Below are 19,609 nucleotides of genomic sequence, written 5' to 3'. Positions count from 1 at the left end.
GTAAATGAATGGTGTGAATATGTGTTTTGGCCTGTACTGACATGCGGTCAAGTGTCTAGTCCCATATATGTTTATTTGTTTAAAGCATTTTCGTACCGTATATGATTCTCTTAAAATTAATATAATATTATCTGCTGATATTCCTCTTGAAAAAGCTAAACAATATAATATAGTACTTAACTAAATATTGAATTTTCACATAATGTATGTTTTGTCTTTTTTAAGTGGTGCGCCTTTTTCGCATGTGTTTCAAAAACATAGAGGCAGTAAGAATTCTCTCTGTCTCCGTCACTAGAATTTCAACAATGTTACCCAAAAAACTCTCCCGAAAATGTCTGTTAAAACTCTTGAAATCGGAGAAAAGTCCGAACACAGCACTCTCCTTATTCGACATAGCTTCACAACACCCAAACTACAGACACGACTCCATCACCTTCCACCACATCCTCCGCAAACTCTCCCTCTCTTCAAACCCAGAGTTCCTCCCTCACATAACCCGTATCGTAAACATGATTCAAACTCAGAAGTGCATATGCTCTGAAGACGTCGCATTGACTGTTGTTAAATGCTACGCCAAGAATTCCATGGTTGATAAAGCTATGCAAGTTTTTCAGAATATGAAGTATGTTTTTGGTTGTGTACCTGGTGTTAGGTCATTTAATACCTTGCTTAATGCATTTGTCGTTTCCAATCAGCTGAGTAGAGCCGAGTTGTTTTTCAAGTATTTTGGAACAATGGGTGTGTGTCCCAATTTGGAAACTTATAATGTTTTGATTAAGCTTCATTGTAAAAGGAGGCAGTTTGATAAGGCGAAAACGTTGTTGGATTGGATGTGGGAGAGTGGGAAGAAAATGCCGGACGTGTATAGTTATGCAACTTTCATTAATGGGCATGCCAAGGATGGCTGTTTGGGCGAGGCGTTGAAGGTGTTCGATGAAATGTTTGAGAGAGGGTTGTATCCGGATGTGACGTGTTATAATATTTTAATCGATGGGTTCTTGAAAGATGGCGATTATGATAGCGGGAAGAAGATTTGGGAGCGGTTGATTAGTGGGACGAATGTTTATCCTAACGTGGTTAGTTATAATGTGATGATTAATGGTTTATGTAGATGTGGTAAGTTTGATGAAGGATTGCAACTTTGGGATAGGATGAAGAGGAATGCGCAAAAAATGGACTTGTTTACATGTAGTGCGTTGATTCATGGTTTGTGTGAGTTGGGTAATGTTAATGGGGCGGAGAGGATTTTTAAGGAAATGATTGAAACGGGACTATCACCTGACGTTGTTGTGTATGGTGCTTTGCTTAATGGTTATTGTAAGGTTGGGGAGATTAAAAAGTGTTTTGAGTTGTGGAAGGTGATGGGGATGGAAGATTGTCGCAATGTTACTAGTTATAATATATTAATGAGAGGTTTGTTTGAGAATCGAATGGTGGATGAAGCGATTTCTATTTGGAAGGTTATGAGTGAGAATGGCGTTGTTGCTGATTCAACATCTTATGGAGTTCTAATTCATGGGTTGTGTAAGAATGGGTATCTGAACAAGGCTTTGAATGTCTTGCAAGCTGAAAATGAAGGAGAAAGATGTGTGGATTCATATGCATACTCGTCTATTGTTAAGGGGTTGTGCAGAGAAGGAAGATTGGATGAAGCAACTGCAATGCTTGATTTGATGACTAAACAGGGATGTACACTAAGTTCCCATGTTTGCAATGCACTAATCAATGGCTTAATCAAAGCATCTAAAATTCAGGATGCACTCCGATTTTTTGGTGAAATGCGGAGTCAGAATTGTTCCCCAACAGTAGTAACATATAATGTGCTGATAGATGGGTTATGCAAAGCTGAAAGATTTGGTGAAGCCTATGAGCTTGTGGAGGAGATGCTGAAGAAAGGGTGGACGCCGGACATGATAACATATAGCTTGTTGATGGATGGTCTTTGCCGAAGCAAAATGGTGGACCTGGCCCTGAAGTTATTGAATCAAATTGTTAGCAAGGGATTGAAGCCTGATGTGACCATGGTTAACATTATAATTCACGGCCTTTGCTCTGCTGGAAAACTTGAGAACGCGTTGCAGATCTTTTTGAGGATGAGCCAATGGGAATGTCTCCCGAATCTCGTCACATATAACACCCTTATGGAGGGATTTTATAAAGCTAGAGACTGCAAAAATGCTTCAGCAGTTTGGGCTCTCATTTTAAGAGGCGGGTTTCAGCCTGATGTTATTTCTTATAATATTACTCTAAAGGGGCTTTCTTCTTGCCATAGAATGGCAGATGCCATATTATTCTTTAATGATGCCCGTAATAGGAAAATCCGTCCAACTGCAATTACATGGAATATACTTGTTAGAGCAGTTATTTGTGGCTGAACTCTAAGATGATTTTCATGGAGTACACACCCAGTGGGTTTTAGATTCTAATTTTCTACCCTGAGCAGGAAGTTCAACTGCAATTAGTTAAATACACTTATCTGATCTCAAAGTTCATTGGTTTCAATCACCCACTTCAAAATTATCAGGTCCGAATCTCCGCTTTTTCAGTAACCTAGATTTGCTTTCCTGCAAATGTAATCTCACAATGTATTCAGAGAAGCATATCTTCATGGTTGCAGGCCTACCATTATTACTCTCACTATCAAGCCAAGTATATATAGTTTTTGTTTTAAGTATGCTCTCTACTCACTTCAGGTGAGTAGATGATTTTGCATTTTTGCGAAATGGGATATCCAATTAGAAGCACCATGCTCTGCTAATCATGTGTGGTTGATACAGGTTGAATGGTAACCCCTGTGATTGAGACTCTAAAATATGGATTTTGAAAGAATTATGCTGCCAACTCAATTCTAGCTGAGTGGTAGTGAAATCTTTCCTGTCTCTCCTCTCCTATCTACTGATAAGTTTGATTATGCTTTTGCTTAGTAAAGTACTAAACTTTATTCCGTATATATTTCTGGTGCAGAAAAATGAGAGGACAGTAGAGTCGACAAGGATGTCCATGCAAAAAAGTTGGGCAGCTTATTGGGATGAGATATTCTTAAGGTTAAGTTATTGCTACTGTCCTTAAGTTTCTTTTGCTAATTACATACTCCCTCCCTCCATATTAGCTGTCCACCTTATTATAAATACTTGTCCCAAATTACTTGTCCATTTACTAAATCAAGATAAGATTAATTAAAATTTTCCCAATTTAGATTTTTCAATTACTATTTTTTGAAAGCCTAAACAAGTTTATGAGTTTCAAAAGGCTTCAATTTCAAAGGAGTGGATAAAGGGCAAATTAGTAGAACTACCCATCTTATTTGTGATTTTTGAAGGAGTGTGTAAAGGGGAAAGCAGCCAACTAATATGGGGTGGAGAGAGTATTTGGGTAAAAGGAACAAAAATATCATCAAAAGAATTGATTATGGGTACGGTAGAATCGAGCCTTTTTCCTGCCGCGAAGGGGGGCATGGGGTTATTTATGATTGTCATAGATAAAAACAGAGATGATTTACATTGTGAAGATGTTTCCCTTGGTTGTGCCACCCTATGTGTTCTGTGCAAGTATGAAATTTTGATCAATTGGACTTCATAATGTTTCTTTTAGACCTTGGGGTTCATGAGGAAAATTGTGCTTGCACTCTGCATCACACCCAATGTATGAATTGTTATGTGAATGGAAAATGGAGGGAAAAGAGAAGTGATTTTTCACTTTAAGGAAGGAAAGTTCTCCCACATGGATGGGAGAAAGGAACTTTCTTATGCTTATATTGAGAAGCATTCCTTCATGTGGATAGTGAGGCAAGAATAAGACATGCCTTGTGCCGTCGTCGTCATTGCTCGGCTTCGGATTAAGATTTGAATTTGGAAATGATCAATCGAGAGATTATCTCTATTTGGAAATAAGGCATGTCTTAAAACCCGCCTCTTATATTAAGACATGCCTTGCACTACATCTGCAAATTGAGAAAAAATTCCTATTAAGACATGTTTTGATTTTGGAAATAGTTGGGTGAATTATTTGCCTCTCATCGAGTTTGTGCATAATTATAATTATCATTTGAGTATTCAGATGGATCCTTTTAAGGCTCTCTATGGTAAGAGGTATAGGTCTCCTATTGGGTGGTTCGAGGTTGGTGAGACTAGGTTGTTTGGTCCTGACCTGATTCACCAAGCCATGGAGAAGGTGAAGGTGATTAGGAATAGACTTAAGACCACCTAAAGTCGCCAAAAGTCTTATGCGGATGTGAGGCGAAGGGAATTGGAGTTTGAAGTTGGTGATTGGGTGTTCTTAAAAGTTTCTCCTATGAAGGAAGTAATGCAATTTGGAAGGGGAAGCTCATTCCTCTTTATGTCGGTCTGTATCTAATTTTGAGGAGAGTTAGGAATGTTGCTTATGCGTTGGAATTGCCCGCGAGTTTGGCTTCTATTCATCCGATGTTCCATGTGTCGAAGAAGTGCGTGGGCGATCCTTCTTTGATTGTGCCTATTGAGGATATTGGTAATTTAGATTCTTTGTCTTATGGGGAAGTCCCGATTGGGATTTTAGATAAGCAAGTTCGTAGGTTGAGGACCAAGGATGTGGCTTCAGTGAAAGTCCTTTGGAGGAATCAAAAGGTGGAAGAAGCTACTTGGGAAGTCGAAGAGGACATGATGTCCAAATATCCATTCTTGTTCCCCACGTTGGATGAAATTGTTTGAGGTATGGGTTCTCTTATTGTTCTTCAAATTGTGCATCGTTTTGTGGTTGCATTCTGTCTCGTATTTGTGCTTATTGTTCTTCAAATTGTGCATCGTTTTGTGGTTGCATTCTGTCTCGTATTCGTGCTAATGGGTGCCTTAACTCATCATTCGGGGATGAATGATTTGGGGGGGGGGGGGTAAATGTAATACCCTAGGTTTTGGGCTCTTGAAAATTTCTGAGTTTGAGCTCCCTGTGTAGGGTACGACTTATGTGACGAGTCGTGAAGACTCCTCATGAGTCGTAGGATGCTAGTCGTTGTTTGACTAGTAGGCTACCCAAAGTTTCTCTCCTGAGTACAAAGACCATATGAGTCGTGGTGAGACATTACGGGTCGTAAGATGGGACTCGTAGCCTCACCAGTATAGCGGCCCATTGTTCCTGTTGCAACTACAACTATGAAATTACAAATTGTAAGGTCTAGTACGAGTCGTAAGGTCGGCCTCGTGACCAAACCAGTAAAGGTGCCTCCATTTATTAGCCAGACCACGAGTCGTGTTGACGACTCATAATGAGTCCTTATGAGTCATAAGGTGACCCGTAGTCACTGGCGACAGTTTTTCCTGTATTTTAATTGGGGCCACTTTTGTCAGTTCCCTTTTTCCCCAATTAAGACGCACGACCATAAAGCATCTTTGGGGCCTCGTTATCACCCCAACACAAATAAAATATAGCTCTCATCTCTCTCAAATCCCTAAGCAAGAACAATTAGGATTTTTCTAAGGATTGGTCATTTAGGGCTCAAGTGTGATTCCTTCTCCAAAATTCTCGGTGTCTGAGGCATTTATCTCTCTCCCTAAACTTGTATTTTCATTATGGCATACAATGGCTTGGTATTTCCATGTTTTTGAATGTTTGGTTTTGATGATTGGGTTGAGGGTTTTGGATTGTATTTGTCTAAATGGTATTCCCATGATTTACTTGCATCATGTTTTGAATATTGGGATGATTTCAATTAGTTTGTTTATTATACTCATATCGTTATGTGTTTCGTTGTGTGCTGTGTTTATGCGCTTTTTGAAGTAAAATTATTATTGGGGATTCATATAGCTGATTTAAATTAGTTTGGTATTATAATATATAATTAGTGATTCGTATATTTAGTTGTTATGGTTTTCGGGGATTCAATATTATTTGTTTCGCTGTGCTTATGCCCTTTTTGAAGTAGAATTATTATTGGGGATTCGTATAGCTGATTTGAATTAGTTTGGTATTGACGCGTGGTAGCAGATGTTATGTTTATTACTGATTCGTTATGTATTTTTCTGTGTTTATGCCCCATTGAAGCAGAATTATTATTGGGGATTCATAAGCTGATATCAATAGTTTGATATTGACGCGTTGTAGCCAGCTGTTACAGTTATTATTGCTTCGAATATTTAGCTGTTATAGTTATCGAGGATTCAATAGTATAGGCCCAAGCAGTTAGTGTTATGCCCTATTGAAGTAGAATTATTGTTGGGGATTCATATAGCTGATTCAAATCTCAACATTCTGATTCCTGTAATTTATTTCTCTCCCATTTACTACACTCGTATTGTTTCATTGTCCTGTGTTTATGCCCTATTGAAGTAAATTGTTATTTGGGATTCGCATAGCTGATTTTGATTAGTTTAGTATTGTCGCGTGGTAGCAGCTGTTATTGTTATTACTGATTTGTATATTTAGTTGTTATATGATTTTCGAGGATTCATATAGTATGCGTTTCATTGTGTTTATGCCCTATGGAAGTAGAATTGTTATTGGGAATTCGTGTAGCTGATTTCGATCAGTTTGGTATCGACACGTTATAGAAGCTGCTATGTTTATTACTGATTCGTATATTTAGTTGTTATGGTTGTCGAGGATTCAATAGTATAGGCCCGACTAGTTATTTTGTTTATGCCTCATTGAAGTAGAATTACTGTTGGGGATTCATGTAGCTGATTCCAATTAGTTTGGTATTAAGGTGTTGTAGCAGCCGTTATGTTTATTACTGAGTGTATATTTTGTTATTATGGTTTTTGAGGATTCATATAGTATGTGTTTTGCTTTGTTTATGCTATATTGAAGTAGAATTGTTATTGGGATTTATATAACTGATTTCAATTAGTTTGATATTGTTGCATTGTAGCAGCTGTTATGTTTATTAATGTTTCGTATATTTAGCTGTTATGGTTAGCGAGGACTCAATGGTATAGACCTGATCAGTTATTGAGGATTCATATAGCCGATTTCAGCTGTTAGCGGATTTCTCTGTGTGTACGTGTTTTTTTAGTTGGTACATGTCCTTAAATGCGCTATTGAAACTGAATGAATTATTGGAGATTCATATAGCTGATTCCAATTAGTTTGGTATTGAGGCGTGGCAGCTGTTATGTTTATTGCTGATTCGTATATTGAACCTAATAGTTTGGGATTGAGTTGTTAGTATTTTTTTTAAATAACCGTGGTGTCGGGCCAACTTTGTGCACCTCGACTAAATCCACGATACTTGCCACCTCCCACTAGCCACAAATACTAGGTAACTCTGTCCGCTAAGGCTAGGACATATATGAAAAATCACCTAGTGTTTTTGTCTCTGCTGAGATTTGGACGTGAGACCTCAGGTTTTCACCCCACTTCATTGACCACTATGCCGCACCATTTCGTGTGAGGTGTTATTGTTATTGAAGTCTATTGAAGCTGAATGAATATTGGGGATTTATATAGCTGATTCCAATATGTTTGGTGTTGAGGCGTGGTAGTGATTATTGTTATTGCTGATTCGTAAATTGAACCTAATAGTTTGGGATGGAGGTGTTAGTTGAATGAATATTGGGTTTGGTGTAGCGGACTCCAATTAGTTTGGTATTGAGGCGTGATAGGGCTTGTATGGTTTTTGCTGATTCGTATAATGAACCTAATAGTTTGGGATTGAGGTTTTAGTTTTTATTGAAGCTGAATGAATTATTGGGGATTCATATAGCCGAATCCAGTTAGTTTGGTATTGAAGCGTGGTAGTTATATTATGGTTATTACTGATTCCTATACTGAACCTAATAGTTTGGGATTGAGGTGTTTGTTTTTACTGAAGTCTATTGAAGCAGAATGAATATTGGGGATTCGTGTAGCTGATTCCGATTAGTTTGGTATTGATGCCTGGTAGCTGTTATGGTTATTGCTGATTCGTATATTGAACCTGATAGTTTGGGATTGACGTGTTAGTTGTTATTGAAGCGTATTGAAGCTGAATGAATATAGGGGATTCATATAGCTGATTACAATTAGCTTGGTATTGAGGCGTGGTAGCTGTTATGTTTATTACTGATTTGTATGTTTAGTTGTTATGGTTATTGAGGATTCAATAGAGTATAGACCCAATTAGTGATTGAGGTTCATATAGTAGTTTTAAGTCACTCAACAAGTTCTGAATAGAGTATCTCGGGGCTGTGATTCAGGGTAACGGTGAGATTGACGAGGATGTCTCGCACCGTATTGGGGCGGGATGGATGAAGTGGAAGCTCGCTTCGGGGGTGTTGTGTGATAAGAAGGTGCCGCCCAAGCTTAAAGGCAAATTCTACAGGGTGGCAGTCCGTCCGGCCATGTTGTATGGAGTGGAGTGTTGGCCAGTTAAGAACTTCCACATTCAAAAAATGAAGGTGGTGGAAATGCGGATGTTGCGTTGGATGTGTGGGCTGACTAGGGGGATAGAGTTCGGAATGAGACTATCAGGGAGAAGGTTGGTGTGACTCCAGTGAAGAATAAGATGCGGGAAGTCCGATTGAGATGGTTCGGACACGTGATGAGGAGGGGCATGGATGCCCCGGTTCGTAGGTGTGAGAGGCTAGCTTTGGATGGTTTTAGGCGGGGTGGGGGTAGGCCGAAGAAGTACTGGGGAGAGGTGATTTGGCGGGACATGGAGCAGTTACAGCTCACTGAGGACATGACCCTAGATAGGAAGATCTGGAGGACGCGAATTAGGGCAGAAGGCTAGGGTCAGTTTGGGTCGCTAGTGTAGGGAATTACTTGGTGGGGGTATTATTCTTGTTATGATACCTTGTTTCATGCTTTATTACGAATCTGTTTACTTTTCTCTGTTTTCTATTACTTGTGGGTGTCGTATTTATGTTATGCCATCTTGTTCCATGCTTTACTATGTATTTGTGTAGTATTCCGTGTATCGAGCTGGGGGTCTATCGGAAACAACCTTTCTACTTCTTTAGAGGTAGAGGTATGGACTGCGTACATCTTACCCTCCCCAGACCTCACTATGTGGGAATACACTGGGTTTGTTGTTGTTGTTGAACAAGTTCTGAATAGAAGCGTGATATTTGTAGTTTTTTTTTTAGCTTGGCTCAGTTGATTATTTTAAATAGTTGACTGATGGCCAAACCCCCTTTATGTTCTTAGATGCCCAGCTGGAGCTGGAGTTGAATGATAATTGGCGATTTTTATTGCTGACTCCAGCTAATCTGTTATTGAGGCGTGTTAGTTGTTATGGTAATTGAGGATTCAATAGTATAGGCCACACTAGTTTGGGACTGAGGCGTGGTATTTCTTAGGGTTATTGAGGATTCATATAGCTGTTTCAAGTCACTTAGTTTGCTCTGAATTGAAGCATGATATTTGTAGTATTTTTTTAAAGCTTGCCTCAGCTGATTATTATCAATAGTTGAGGTGTAGTTGGTAGATTGTTTGATTATGCCCTGGTTATTTTTAGCTTTTCTTGAATCCCATTCTATTGTGCAGGTGATTCTGGAGCTGCAGCTGCTTGTCCCTTTTGTATATTAGAGAAGCGAATAGCTAGGTCTTTGAGTATTGATTCAGCTCTAGATACTCCGTCCAAGATTAATAATTGCTTAAAGATTTCGCTCAGCATTTTAGGTATGGGAGACAAGAGGATGTTCCTCAATTTCTGCACTATGTCATTGACTCCTACCACAATACGTGTTTGCTGTTGAAGAAGTTGCAGCAGCAGAGAAGGAAGGGTGATGGAGTTGGTGTTGATGGGAATGGGAATACCATTGTTAAGAATGTTAGAATATGAGTAGGAATAGGAATAGCATATAAAATCCTACTTGGAAAAGGATTGGAATGTATTGTCTATAAATAGGGCCTCAATGTAATAATGTAGTTACAACAATTCAATAATATTTTTCTCTTATATTTCTCACATGGCATCAAAGCTTCCACGATCTTGGTAAAGAATCAAACAATTTCCGCTGCCGACGGGCGGCTATAATTCATATATGCTGCCCGTCTGGCCAATGATTATGTTAGCAAAAGTTGGGTCATTGATTCACTGTGTATCTTTCTAGTGACTATTTTCTCATATCTTTGCGTAGCTCCATGCATCTGTCCGGTGACTACTTTTTCATATCTATTTTTCTTAGCACCGTACTTCTTTTCGGTGACTATTTTCTCATATCTGATTTACGTAGCATCGTGCATCTTTTCGGACTACTGTCTCATATCTGAGTTGCATAGCACCATGCATCTTTCTGGTGACTCCTCAGATATAATTTACATAGTTCCGTACGTGTCATCATTCCGACCCTACCCATATACTTTTTTTTCCTCAGATTGTAGTTACTTTTCAGAAATCAAATAATTCGGCGTGTGAGCATGTTTCGGCTAAGTTTCCGGTGACTTTCATGTTCAAGATCTACTCGTCTCTTGATTTCGAGATGACCCGTATATTTTATACCAGTTTTCGGCAATTTTCCAGCGACACATCGACTTTATGACAGTATTTACTACTTTTTGGATCATTTTTTCAGTTTGTTCCGTTTCAATTAAGGTCTCCCAAACGTCCAAAGCAGTCCTTATCAGCACCAAGTCCCTCACCGATTCTCATATTAGTTACATCCATAACAAGCTTGGTACATATGTCTTCTATGCACCAGTTTGAGGGAGAGTGTTAGAATATGAGTAGGAATAAGAATAACATATAAAATCCTACTTGGAAAAGGATTGTAATGTAGTGTCCTATTAGGAAAAGGATTGGAATGTATTGTCTATAAATAGGGCCTCAATGTAATAATATAGTTACAACAATTCAATAATATTTTTCTCTTATATTTTTCACAAAGGATATCTTTGGGTGTGCTCTGCAGAGCTAGGTCAAGTGCTTGTCATGTGGTGCTGAGTCAAATAAGGTGGACGAGATCACGGATATAAGTCTTGATGTGTCGCACAGTAGCTCACTCAAAGATGCTTTGCAGAAATATTTTCAGCCTGAGGTTTGGATGGAAACAACAAGTACAAGTGCGAGAAGTAAGTATTATACTCTTTCCTTTTCCCTTAGATTGTATTGTATGATAAATCTGCTGTTATAAGTTCCTGTTTGTGCACCTGTTGGAATAAGAACTTACACTAGTTTATCTGTAAGAAATTGGTGACAGCAAAGAAGCAAATGTCAATTCTTCAAGCACCAAATGTTCTCGTCATTCAGCTCAAGGTACAAAACTGTTGGAATTTTCTGTCTTTCATGTTTTACTGTCAACTGCCAATACTAAATTTTTGTTGTGGATAGAGGTTTGAAGGAATATATGGCGGGATGATTGATAAGTCCATTGCTTTTGAGGAGGTTCTAGTTCTTTCAAGCTACATGTGCAAAGGGAGTCAGGTGCGTGCAGTAGTGGTTAAGTTCAGTATATGCTGTTTTGCTCCCCTATCACTTGATTTATTCTTTCCCAAATAAATTCAGACCATCTTTAAATGAAGCTGTTCTACTGTGGTGTCAACTGTTAAAACTTGTAGCTTTTCCACCATTCTATTTGGAGAAAATCATTATGTGATATTGACCCTATTTGTTCAGCACTAGTGCTCTTCATCAGAGCCTGCTATGGCAGTTGGTTTTCAAAATGATTAACCTTCTGTTTGACAATGAGTTTTGCATCTTCATTTTTAACCATGTAACTGGATTATTGTTTCACATGGCTGAAAGGTCCTTGTCATCATTGGATAGGCTAACATGTAGACACAGATGCATGATGGTTTCTCAAATTCAAATGATAGATATAGTTGCTATTAGCTTATATCCGCAATCTGTGATGTTTTCTCTTCATTTTTGTAATTCACCTCTTTTCCAAGGAGACCCATAGAAGATTTATATCACACATTTACTAAAACGTGTCTTAAAGAAATCACAGAGTTTCTAGATAACTAAAGGGTTGTTTGGCTGCCAAGATGGTTTGTATAATTACTATCCTTTTGTCCCCCTGGATTATAGTTAAAGAGATGGTATTACTATTCTTTTTCCTTGGGCTTGATGACTCGTATTGGCCTTGAACAAAATTGCATTCTTAATTGCAAAAGTAACTGCAGAGGTATAAAGTGATTGTGATGTGGGGTAGTGGACAGAGAAAAGATCAAGGAAGGGAACTCAAGTGGGTGGATATGCCACCAACAACAATTAGACTGGGGCATTGAAAGTGTAAGAGATGATGATCCTAGTGTATGTGAGGGGGAAGCTACAATGCTAATAGTTTGAATAAGGGGTCTCTAAATGGGAGAATGAAGAAACTAGAATGGATGAGAACTATCGGTGGGAGGATGGGAGGGTCCTATCTTGCTGTGTACTGATGTAACTGGGATAGTGGAAGAAGACGGAAGGAAGGGACAGAAATGAGCCGGGTTCGATCTTGTCCCATCTATAATTGCTGATCAAAATGCAATTTTGACTAATCCCTCACCTTACTAATTCGTGAAATGTTATCATCAACTCTTGGACGGATCAATATAGGGAGGCCCAGCTCTGCAATAATAGACATAGGGAACAAGGGAATGCATGCAATTAATTTCACTTGCATTTGGAATCTACACATGTGGTTATGGGTTTTCGATTAAAACTATACGTACTTATTTCCCTGCATAGTTTGGTCATTCTTCTCCAATCTGTCTATAAATTCTGCATAAAAGAAAGGGCTGAACCATATACTTTTGATATAAGATAATAATTTTACTAGTATTTTTTGAAAGGGGCTTGGAATATGATTCCACCTGTGTTAATGTGGGTAGTTTGCATTGAGAGAAGTAGGAACTTTTGAAGGATTAGAGTCTCTCAGTTGAGGAATAGTCTCCGATCCCTTATTTTCTTTTTGTTTACACAAAAAGTCCCTGTTGTATAGATGATTGAGGATGGAGTTTGTAGAGGATAATGTTCTAATAATACTAATGTTTTACTTTACATTAAAAAGAAGATAATTTCTACTGGTGGTGAACTCCCTTCTTCCTCACTAACTTATGCATGTTCTCGGAACTTCAATTTGGGAAATCTGTGGTCTCATATGTACGCAATTCAGGATTCAGGGAAGCTCATCATATTAACAGTGATGGAATAAGAATTTTTGTTGGAGAAGGTAAACTGGCTGAGGTTGTGCTTCTCAGAGAGTTCGTTTTCTATATAGTTTTGGGAGACCATGTTTTTTGGCATTCTTGCGGTTTCAAGATTTATAATGGGTTGCATCAATTTGGGCATAATAATATGCGGCGCATGTTGGTGTATTTGAACGGTCTTTTTTAAGAATTGTACCTGTAATTCCTGCTGGCTGAACCGTAGTGTGCCTATTCACATAAATAAGCTTAATGATGTGGAGTGGTAGTGCTCATCCTAGCTGATTGAACAATAAACTTCTAGTAAATAATTTGAGAAATAAGCTACATCTCTCTCGTAGTTAAGTTACTTTATGTTCTTTAATTTGCAGGATCTGCATCCAGAATACAATCTTTTTGGAACAATTGTCCACTCAGGCTTTTCACCAGATTCAGGGCACTATTATGCATATATCAAGGTGACAGCTTCATTTCGTATTAATTGCCCCTCGTATTTTTTTTCCCCTGTGAATTATTAAAAAGCTATTAAAATAAAAGTCAAAATCATTTGCGTTATAATTTCACATGCAAAAGTTGCTGTGTCGTCACATCAGTACTGGTGGAAAAATATCTGACTAGCCAGGCTTTCAAGAGTCAACTTTTTCTTTACTCTTCATTCCTTACTTGGTATTGTAAAATATGATAGTAGTTGGATGACAGAGGCAATCAATAGTTTTGTGTTACCTGATTGTTTGTGTTTTGATTTTGGTTGGCTGTTTAACAGGATGCTGTGGGTCGTTGGTACTGCTGTAATGGTTCTTATGTCTCTCTTTCAACCTTGCAAGAAGTTTTGTCGGAGAAGGTGTTCATCCTTTTCTTCTCTCGTACCAAACAGAGGTCACCACCTACAAAGACATGTTTATCAACTAATGGGTCAAAGTCCAATCATTCCAAAGGCCTGGCTAAATCCAAAATATCGACCAGTGACTTTGCAAAATCAGAAAATGGAACACAAGTTTTAAGCCATCCCCCCGAGAAACAAAATGTAACGACATCTAAGGTCAGTAAAATGCATTCAAGCCCAGTGAGGGAGTTGGGCATATTTGGAAGATCTTCCTTCAAGAAGATACCTACCTCTGGTAATATCAAAATTGTTCTTCATCAAAGAGAATCTGGCAATAGAACTGGTGATGTTAGAGCATCAGTTCTTACAGAGAAAGATGGTACATCATTACCAGGCAGGAATGGTGTTAGCAAAAGTTGTGATAATGGTCAAATGAAAATATCACATGCCTTGACGAATGGAAATGGAAAATTTCCAATTGTTGCAACCAGCTCTGTAGCAGACCGTCCCCATAAAGATTATGGTGGAAGTAATGGAAAGGCTGTAGAAAGGGAATCATGCCACAAAGAGGTGACTAGATCATCATCCTTAGCAAATGGAAATGGCAAAATCCAGAGTGTTGCAACTGATACCCTGAGGGGAAGTCTGCATAGAAATAATGGGGAGAATAGTGTAATCCCAGCAATAAGTATTTCTTTGTACAAGGAGCTATCCAATGGCCATGTTGAATCTTCTTCTATCTCAGGTTCAAAGAGAAAATCACCAAGATCAATGCATCCTGCTTGAGCAAGATGCTCAGTCTCATGCACAGGTGGAAGAATTAAAAAAAGAGTATGTTGCTCTATCTTAGAATTCCTGCAATCCTCTGCCTTAACATTTGTTATACTACATTGTTAGAAGTTTTGAACTCATTGTAGTTGTCCTTACATTTGTTAGAACGTGAGATTATGTTCTTCAAACATGCTGGGGGTCTCTTACTTTCTTTTACGTGTTTTGTTCTGCGAAGTAACTTTAGCTGAATTTTGATGGGGTTATCCTGATTGCAATGCATTTTGCTTTGTGTTTTTGTCTCTCTTAATTAGGCCATATATTGTATATCCTTAAAGTTAATAAACTGGAACCACTACTCTATATGATGTTGGTTAACCATATCTTATGTTGGCCTCACTAACAATGTACACAGAAGAGTTCTTAGGAGGAGGTTGAGTAGGAATTTTTTCCTAATTTGATGAATCTGATTTTTATTGTTCTCAAGCTATTTAATCCGGAAGCTCCCTTTTTCTGATGTCTCGTTTAGTGGTTAGAGATAGTGAAATACTCTCTGCTTTCTGTCTCTAAATAAACTTTTTAACAGTTTTATCTTATCTCCACAAAGTGATTATTTAAACCTATCTTTCTATGATTTTCAGGCTCCATAAGGAAGCTTCATTAGCTCTAAAAACATGTGGTTGGTCAGAAGAAGTTTATACTCTTATGCGTTCGAAGAAGTTGGGGGCACAATCAGACTTTCAAGCATCAGACATTAATGCGATGAAGTACGTTCCTCTAGATTTGCAGTTTGAAGTAGTTCACTTAAGAGTACTTGTTTGTCCTTTAGGTTGGAAGTGCTTCCCTCTTCTTTGTTTTAATACAATTTCGATAAATTAGATGCTATGATAAACTCGAATATATGCTTATTCCGAACTGGTTTGACCTGCTATTTTTTTATGTCTTTTTCGTTGGATGATGCAGTATCTTACTACCTTCATAAAGTAAGCTAACATTTCTGTGTACATGTTTTAGTATTGGGGCGTAGTTGCTTAGATTTTCATCTTTGCAGTCCTACCAAACTGAAAGGCAATAAATAATGCATCCAATTTTTCTTCTTCTTCTTTGTGTTAGTTACACTATGTCGGTCAAGCTGGACATGGAGTGTCTTGCATAGGGTGATGGTGATAATGGGAAAAGATTAAGAGGTGACTTTGACGTGAGTTTGTTTATTAAACATAACGAAGTTTATTACTCCCAGGTATGTTGATTGAAGAAAACATAATTGTTTGGTCGCCAATATCGAAGCTGGTTAAGCTGGGGTTTCATATTTTAATTGTATATGACGAGTTGATTTTATTGGTTAAGTTTGATAACCAGTCATGGTGGTGTAGTGTTGTCCCTTTCTATTTTGGTGCAATTATTAAGGAATATTTGACCTATTATTCTGTTCCCTTTGTCCCAAGTTATGTGGCACACTTTCTGTTCTAGTGCATCCCGAAAAGAATATCACCTTTCTATAGTTAGAAACAACTCAAGTTTAAAATTCCCCATTTACCCTTAATGAAATGCTTCATAACCACACAAATGGTCCAAGGTTTGTTTTAGACCACAAATTTCAAGAGTCTTCCTTTCTTTCTTAAACTTTATGCCAAGTCAAATGGTGCCACATGAATTGGTGGATGCTGGTGACTACTTAATTGTAAGTGGTCGAAAAATGAGCTTAAGCCATAAAGTGGATTGTAGGAAAAATATTTAACAGTGTTAGGATTGAAGTAAGTCCAAAAATGTTTCTTAGAATTATGGGGAAATCACGGAGAAGTGTGCAGAAGAAGTATCTTGCAAACTGCGCAACAAGTTCTTAATTTGAGAAAGTGGATTTAGTTTAGGGACAGATGCTATTGTATAGGACATAGTGCTGGCCAGTCGAGAATAACCATGCTCTAAAGGTGACGGTAGTGGAGATGAGAATGTTCAGATGGATGTGTGGGCATACGATGAGATATAGGACTAAGAACCAAGTTATACGAGACAAAAAGGATTACTAATCCTTTCGTGGAATCCTTCATCTGGGAGTGCTTCCGGGCGGATAAGATGAGGGAAGCAAGACTGAGATGGTTTGTACATGTGACGAGAAGGTGCGCTGCTGCGCGCTATTGAGGAGGTGTGGGACTTGGTTGTAGCGGGAGTTAAGAGAGGTGGAGGTAGGCTGAAGAAGAACTGGGGGAGATGTTTAGTAGGTAGTTGAGTGTTATCGTACTTCTAGTTGTATGATTTAGGTACCGTGTAGTTTCTTTTCTCTGTGTGTATTAACATCTTGTCTCATCTACACTTGTTTTGCACATTGCTATTTTCTCGTTTCTTTTCTTTTTTCTTACTTTCCTGTGTCGGTTATATTCCTTTGAGCTGAGGGTCTACTAGAAACAACCTCTCTACCCCTCAAAGGTAGAGGTAAGGTCTGTGTACATCCTACCCTTCCTTCCCACTTGTGGGTTTACACTTGGTATGATGATGTTGTTGGACTTGGTTTAGGGACCGTGTGAGTGAAGGTGTTAAAAAGGGACGAGGCTGATCTAAAATAATTTAAAAGGAAGTTGTCTTGAAAGGCATAATCCACACAGACCTAGCAGAAGTAGGTCAAGCTGGAAGAAAAAGATCTGAATAGGCAAATACCTATCAGTTGGGACCATGTATTTGTTACATTAGTATGTTTACTTTAGGTCTTGTATTTTCTAGGAGTCTTTTGGTCTTAGCTGAGATTTATATGCCAACAATTATTATTATTGTTGTTGTATGAGGTCTAAGACTCAGCTTAAATCAAGCAGTGTGGTTAGTGAGGATTCTTATTGCCGATCCCAACTTGCTCAGGATAGAGGCGTAGTAGTTCTTGGACTTAGTTTAGGGACGAACTAAAACAAAAAGAAGCGAAATGAAATTTCCCTCTTATCTTTTTCTGTTAAACAGGGAAAATACTCCTCTTTTTGAATCCAGATCTGATTGTTGTAAATTGACGAGTAAAAATTCCCTGAATCCACTGCTCACATCACGTGCTGTTTGTTTTTTGCATTTTAATGCAAAATGCTTTTGAATAAAAATATAAAAGGACAAATACCATTTGAGCACCCCCAGATCTTTGTTTCTTATTCTTATATAATTGTCCTCGTTGCTGCAGTTGTTTGATGATGATGTTGCTGTTGTTTTTTGTTTGGAGGTAGATTGTTACTGCACCTTAATGCATTATTGATATTTGTAACAAGTGTACTTGACTTGAAATGTATCCATAGGTGAACACAACAATGTCAAAGAATGTTAAGATTCTTTCATTTGCTTTTACAGTCCCATAAAAGTTTTTCGGAACATTAAAAATTCTGGGTAGAAAAGATTTAACTGTAGTTTTATCATTGTGGTCATTATGTACTTCTCTCTGACGTTAAGAGTATGACAAGGCTTACACATGCCTTTGCATTCTCCATCTTTTTATCTTACAAGTTACAACTGAGAATGTTCGTGCTAAATATTGTTCATCTTGCAGGAAGTTATTGATTGCAGATGCCAAACCAATGTTTATCTCACGAATTCCCAAATCATTGAAGAGCAGTCTTGTTGAACGCCTAACATCATTTAGTCAAGGAACACCACCCTCCAGTACCTAAGTGCACTAGGCAGAGTTAGAGTAGTCTTTTCAGGTTTTAAGGTGCAAGATCATGATACCTGTCGCCTGTCGGTCTAGCAGCTGCCATTGCTTGCGGTTCCATTATCTTTCACATGAATTATACCTTAGTAAATTTTCCAGTCCATTGACAATGGTGCTGATTTATTTGGCCTGTATTCTTTGTCACTTGGAGATGGGATGTATGTTTGTGGTAACTAGTATCTTATGTCACATGGTGGAGAAGGCGGCAGATGACTATAAGTTGTCCTAGAGAACTTCACTCAGCTGTGATATGTTGCCAAAGTTGTTCAATCAAAGTTAAAAGAGGAAACAAAGTAGCAACATCATATTCTGTAGCAATTTTCTTGAGAGGCAGGAGAGCCTATAAAAGGATGCGTAAATTCCTTCCGTGCTGTATTATATATGCCCTTTTTGGCCGTAGTGTAGCATGTAATCCTCATTTTATGGATGCTTACCAATTTTTTTTTCCATAAAATTGTGGTCGGGAGATTAGAGCTATTACTTTTTGAACATAAATGCTAATACCACCATCAGATGATTGTTGAAGGAATTCCGTATTCATAGATTTGCATCTGAGGCTTCTAGAAGATACTGCTTTCTATGTGTATTGTAGGTGTTCCTTATATCATTTCTGTTTTCACTTGATAGGTATTCCTCGAGGGATTTGTTTAGGGATGTGAAAAAATCGAACCGATCAATAAATCAAATTAATAAAAATGTTGTTGGTTTAGTGTTGTTGGGTTAATGGTTTTTTAATGGTTTTATAAAAAATATTATTGGGTTATTGGTTCGGTTTCTGTTTTTCTTATTGGGTAAACCGATAACTTAATAAGAATATACTAAATTAATATTTTACACACACACACACATATATATATATATATATATCTTAATTTCTTTTTTACTTCTACAAATTAACAAACATATTATTTCAATTATACAAATTCTTTCAATTATACAAACTCTTAATTCCTCCTGAGAAATATTTAGTTCAAACTTGAAGATTCTTGTAAATTAAAACATCATGTAGGATTTTGGTTGCAACTAAGATTTGATTTCTTTTCATGTTAGTACTACTTTTTTTATTTTATGAGTATTTTTTATCGATTAAATCGAAAATAGAATTGTTAAGGACTAAAAATCAATAAACCAAAAATCTATAAAAAAAAAAAATAACTTATTGGTTTGGTTATTGATTTAGCATATTTAAAAATCAAAAATCAATAAATCGAACTGATAATATATAAAATTAAATTGAATCGGTCGATGTACACTCCTAGATTTGTTACTTAGATTACATATACGAGCCCTGTGCTAAGCGCACTAAGCCTGATACTTTAGTT

General features: G+C 37.7%; 2 protein-coding genes across 3 annotated transcripts; both read left to right on the top strand.

Moving 5' to 3' along the window:
- Window positions 1-154: 154 nt before the first annotated feature.
- On the top strand, window positions 155-2,859 carry LOC124885108 (pentatricopeptide repeat-containing protein At3g09060). 2 transcript variants are annotated; one of them, XM_016697061.2, is made up of 3 exons: window positions 155-2,524; window positions 2,618-2,693; window positions 2,778-2,859. In XM_016697061.2, the coding sequence occupies exon 1, from the start codon at window positions 243-245 to the stop codon at window positions 2,373-2,375; it is 2,133 nt and encodes a 710-aa protein (XP_016552547.1). In that variant the 5' UTR covers window positions 155-242; the 3' UTR covers window positions 2,376-2,524; window positions 2,618-2,693; window positions 2,778-2,859. The 2 variants fall into 2 exon arrangements, with proteins under 2 accessions (XP_016552547.1, XP_016552548.1); XM_016697062.2 differs by lacking the exon at window positions 2,618-2,693.
- A 1,315-nt stretch (window positions 2,860-4,174) lies between these two features.
- LOC107852020 (ubiquitin carboxyl-terminal hydrolase 25) lies at window positions 4,175-18,955 on the top strand. The gene is given in 10 exon segments (XM_047415507.1): window positions 4,175-4,686; window positions 9,436-9,570; window positions 10,803-10,962; window positions 11,078-11,146; window positions 11,222-11,314; window positions 13,395-13,481; window positions 13,787-14,611; window positions 14,613-14,677; window positions 15,256-15,381; window positions 18,126-18,955. Coding segments are annotated over 8 exon segments (1,476 nt in total). The 5' UTR covers window positions 4,175-4,686; window positions 9,436-9,570; window positions 10,803-10,872; the 3' UTR covers window positions 18,247-18,955.
- The last annotated feature ends 654 nt before the right edge of the window (window positions 18,956-19,609 follow it).

Source organism: Capsicum annuum, chromosome 7, assembly GCF_002878395.1.
Source record: "Capsicum annuum cultivar UCD-10X-F1 chromosome 7, UCD10Xv1.1, whole genome shotgun sequence".
In the NCBI taxonomy this organism is placed as follows: Eukaryota; Viridiplantae; Streptophyta; class Magnoliopsida; order Solanales; family Solanaceae; genus Capsicum; species Capsicum annuum.
This window is presented reverse-complemented; position numbering and strand designations above follow the sequence as displayed.

Bases quoted from the DNA above. Each gene is read 5' to 3' on its own strand.
- LOC124885108 (XM_016697062.2), top strand. From the start codon at position 243: ATGTGTTTCAAAAACATAGAGGCAGTAAGAATTCTCTCTGTCTCCGTC.